The 3,839-nt window shown below is 50.3% G+C and overlaps 1 protein-coding gene across 1 annotated transcript in view; it reads left to right on the top strand.

Moving 5' to 3' along the window:
* The first annotated feature begins 1,892 nt into the window (after positions 1-1,892).
* The window catches only part of PDIA4 (protein disulfide isomerase family A, member 4), a 29,673-nt gene continuing 27,726 nt past the window's right edge, over positions 1,893-3,839 (top strand). The window contains exon 1 of the mRNA XM_011941419.1: positions 1,893-2,264. Coding sequence (XP_011796809.1) covers positions 2,177-2,264 — 88 coding nt within the window. The 5' untranslated portion in view covers positions 1,893-2,176. The remainder of the gene's footprint in view (positions 2,265-3,839) is intronic.

The raw sequence follows: 3,839 nt of genomic DNA, 5'->3' as shown, positions 1-3,839 counted from the left end.
GTGAGCCACTGTGCCCCGCCTCATATCTATGATTTGATAGCCAGCCTCTCTACACTTACAACAACCAACTATGGAGATCTTGGATATATTCATGAAAGTAGCATCTCTCACCTCTCTCTGTTCTGACCCTCAACACAGGGGTCTCCCAGCCTGTTTGTATCCGTAACACAATTGAGTGAAAAATTTAGGGATAAAGAGAAAGGAGTTTTCCAACTTGATAAAGTTCTGTTTTGTGGAATGAACTTCTATAGCTATACCCTAAATGCTTTCAAAAAGAACATTGTTACTTTAATTTCACAAGATCCATGTGTGTTTATGTTCATACACAAAAAGCACTTCAAGAGCCTTCTTCCTATCTTTGTATGGACAAAAGGCCAGTGAAATTGTTTCTCCCACCACTGAGCAAATGGGGTCCTCATTCCTCTCAGTTTAACAGAGTCATAGGAAACAAGAAGAAAGATGAGAACTCTGACTCGTCTCTTTGAATAACATGGTTATCTTTTAAAATGATATTAAGGCTGGGCACGGTGGCTCACACCTGTAATCCCAGGACTTTGGGAGGCCGAGGCGGGTGGGTCACTTGAGGTCGGTTATGAGTTTGAGACCAGCCTGGCCAACATGGTGAAACCCTGTCTCTACTAAAAACATAAAAATTAGCAGGGAGTGGTGGCCGGCACCTGTAGTCCCACCTACCTGGGAGGCTGAGACAGGAGAATCACTTGAACCCAGGAGGCGGAGGTTGCAGTGAGTGGAGATGGCGCCACTGCACTCCAGCCTGGGTGACAGAGCGAGATTCTTGTCTCAAAAAATAACACGATACCAAACTGTCTGGTAGCCAGCATTCATAGCACAATAATAATAAGTGTGTACTGTAGAGTTAGTTGCATAATGTTCTGCCCTACAAAATTGACCAGGAACCATCAGATTAATAAGCATTCAACAAAAAAAATTAAATCTTTTTAATTGCTAAGGTCTGTGAGTTACCCTTTTTTTCCTTCCTCACGTAATAATCTGCACACACGAGAAAATACTCCTGAACTTCAGTTTAGGTTTTTCTTTTTCCTATTTGCCTTCTAAAACTCCCAGGTGTTAAAAAAAAGTCTCAAACTTAATGCACATTACGGGCTTCTTTTCTGACATATAAAAATCTTCATCGTAACCTAGTTTTCTTCTCCAAAGTGGTCAAGAGGGAAAACCTCAAGCTTATATTCAGATCTATGTAAACCACTAGATTGCCTATCTGGTATTTCCTTTTGCAGAAAATCACTAGAGGACTAAATAAGACGAGGCAAAGTTTAGACAAGAATCTGATGGCTTGTTTCCCCGAGATGAAACCGTGGAGAGAGGCTTCCCCAGATTCTAGTCTGGATTCACTTTACTGCATTCTCTTCCCCGCTTTCTAGCTCAATACTCCGGAGAGAAATGAAACTTTCATTTGCTAGAGCAGAAAAATCAAGAAGCCCACGAACATGTAGCGGACTTGGAAACCCCTTTCTCCCCTCTTTCTAGCAACAAACAGGCTCGTGCTCCTCTGCCCGCGTTGGTCTCCAACCTCCCAGAGCCCCGGCAGGTTGCGAGGACCGCCCCGCTCGCCACTGCTCCCCACCGCTCCGGTACCGACACGTGTTCTTATTGCCAAGCTCCGTCACAGAATGCTGAGCCGAACCCCGCCCCGCTCCGTATTTCCCAGGCTCCGCCTCCTACCCCGACACCGACGGCCAATAGCGCCCCGAGGCGTAGCCAGGTCCCGCCCTTCCCGTGTCCGGCCCGCCGCCTTTGTTCTCCCCCGCTCCCTCTCTTGGCCTGTGCGCTCCCAGCAAACCGAGTGGCAGCCGCTGATTGGTGGTCGTGGTGCAGCCAATCAGAAGGGGGCACCTCACGTTAGAGCTCGGAGTTTTAAACGCGCAGCCGAGGGCCGCGCGCAGGACTGAGGAGGGCCTAGGGCCGCGAAGCCAACTCTAGTCGGCCGAGGCGCACGCGGTCCGCGCCGGCGTCACTCTGGGATTGGCCGGCCTACGGGTTCCTCCGCCCCCTGCCAATCTCCGGGGCTGACTTCCCGTGGGTTTTTCCGGCTCTCCCGCGTCGCTAAGGAGCGACGGGCGGTCGGCCAGACCCGGAGATCTTGGTGCGCGCAGCGGCCGCCGACGCGAGGAGGCTGCGCTCCGCCCCCGGTACCATGAGGCCCCGGAAAGCCTACCTGTTCTTGCTGCTCCTTGGGCTGGCGCAGCTGCTGGCCGTGGCGGGTGCCGAGGGCCCGGACGAAGGTGAGCGGCAAGCGCGCCGCGGGTCGGGCCGTGCTTGTGGGGGTTGCAGAGATGTGCGGGGGCCCGGGTGCTGCGACCCTGGCGGGCTGGCTTCCGCGCGGTCCGCTCCAGAAGTAGCGATGGGCGCCGAGCCCAGGATAAACTTGGCGGAGTTGAAGGGGCGGGGGCGGTGGCTGTGGCTGTGGCTGTGGCTGTGGCAGGATCGATTTGGGGCTCCTGGGAGAGGAAGGTGGCCGGGGTCTCTTGGGCTCCGACTCCCTGGAAGCCTCCTGTCACCCGAGGCTTGGAGAGGGCTGCAGAGCGCCTTTTTTGCAGCTGGGTCCTTCGCCCTAATTTGCAGATTTTTCTCAGGTCCAGGCTGACTCCAGGTGAATGCGCCCAGGCAGTGGGAAGGGAGAGGGAGCCCCTGTAGAGAAGGGGCGAGGCGTGAAGAACCAAGTGCCAGTTCTTTGGAACAGCAAGCATTCCTTTTTAAAATGTGTGTGGATTTGGAAATGATTAATCCGAAGATTCTGGTTCAAGGGAGAAAAGGATGGCTTGGTTTGCAACTTTGAGAAACTAGAGATACCATTGCTTCTGCATTTATTCAGCGTTTACTGTGTGCCAGTCCCTGCACTGGGTTCTGGGAGGAAACCAGTGTGGTCCCTGCCCATGAAGCGCGCACTCCAGTAGGAATACTAACAACTTCTTCATGGTTCCTGCATTTTTCTTCGAAATGAGCTAACTGCAAACATAGGAACTCTGAAGATTAGGAAGTACTAGTTAAGAAAAGGTTGTTATTCCTAGAGAATAAGGCATCCAGGTACTGGTCTTAACTTTCTTCCTCTCTGCCCTTATTTTCAATCACTAGCTTTTTAACCTTCTAAGTTTGTTCCAATATAAATACACACTCTTTTATAATGTTAGTGTGTAGGGAAACTGTGAACTTTATACTCTTTCAAACAGATTGAGTAACTTTGTGTGGGTCACTGATTCAAAAAGAGTCTTTGCCCAAATAGAAAAGGAAGTAATAAACCCACACTCAGCGAGAAAAACACCTGCGGAAAGGAACCAGCTAGCGGGGCTGCTTACAAATTGTGTCTTGAGACCTTTACCCAAATCACCTGAGTGTTTATTTAAATACAGTTTATTTAAATACAGATGCCCAAAATACACTGAAGCAGAATGCAGGGGTGGGCCCCGGAATCTGCGTTTTAAGTCACTTCTCCCTTGAGACGTAGAATTAACTTCTGGAGGCACAGTGAAGTTTGAGGACCAGTGTGGGTGGAAGGTGCTTTTTGGAACATAGCGGAAAAGCACTATAGCACTGCCTTGGTTTTGATCCAGTGATTCTGTTTTTGGGAGGACTCTTGAGAGGCCTGGGAGAGTGGCTTTAGGAGGTGTTACAGGACCAGCACGTTTATTCTTTGGATCAGAGGTCTTCAGCACAGTAGAGTCCCTGGGAAGCAGTTGCTCCTGGGGTGAGCCTAGGAATCCCAGGGGTCATGATGGCCAAGGGCAGGCCTCCTGGGGCTTCTAGCTCCGGTCTTTTTTTTTTTTTTCCCTTTTTTTTTTTTTTTTTTTTTATCCCCGGCT

This window comes from Colobus angolensis, unplaced genomic scaffold, assembly GCF_000951035.1.
Source record: "Colobus angolensis palliatus isolate OR3802 unplaced genomic scaffold, Cang.pa_1.0 Scaffold2, whole genome shotgun sequence".
NCBI classification, from domain to species: domain Eukaryota; kingdom Metazoa; phylum Chordata; class Mammalia; order Primates; family Cercopithecidae; genus Colobus; species Colobus angolensis.
The sequence above is the reverse complement of the archived record's forward strand: the minus strand, read 5'-3'. Positions and strand labels throughout refer to the sequence as shown.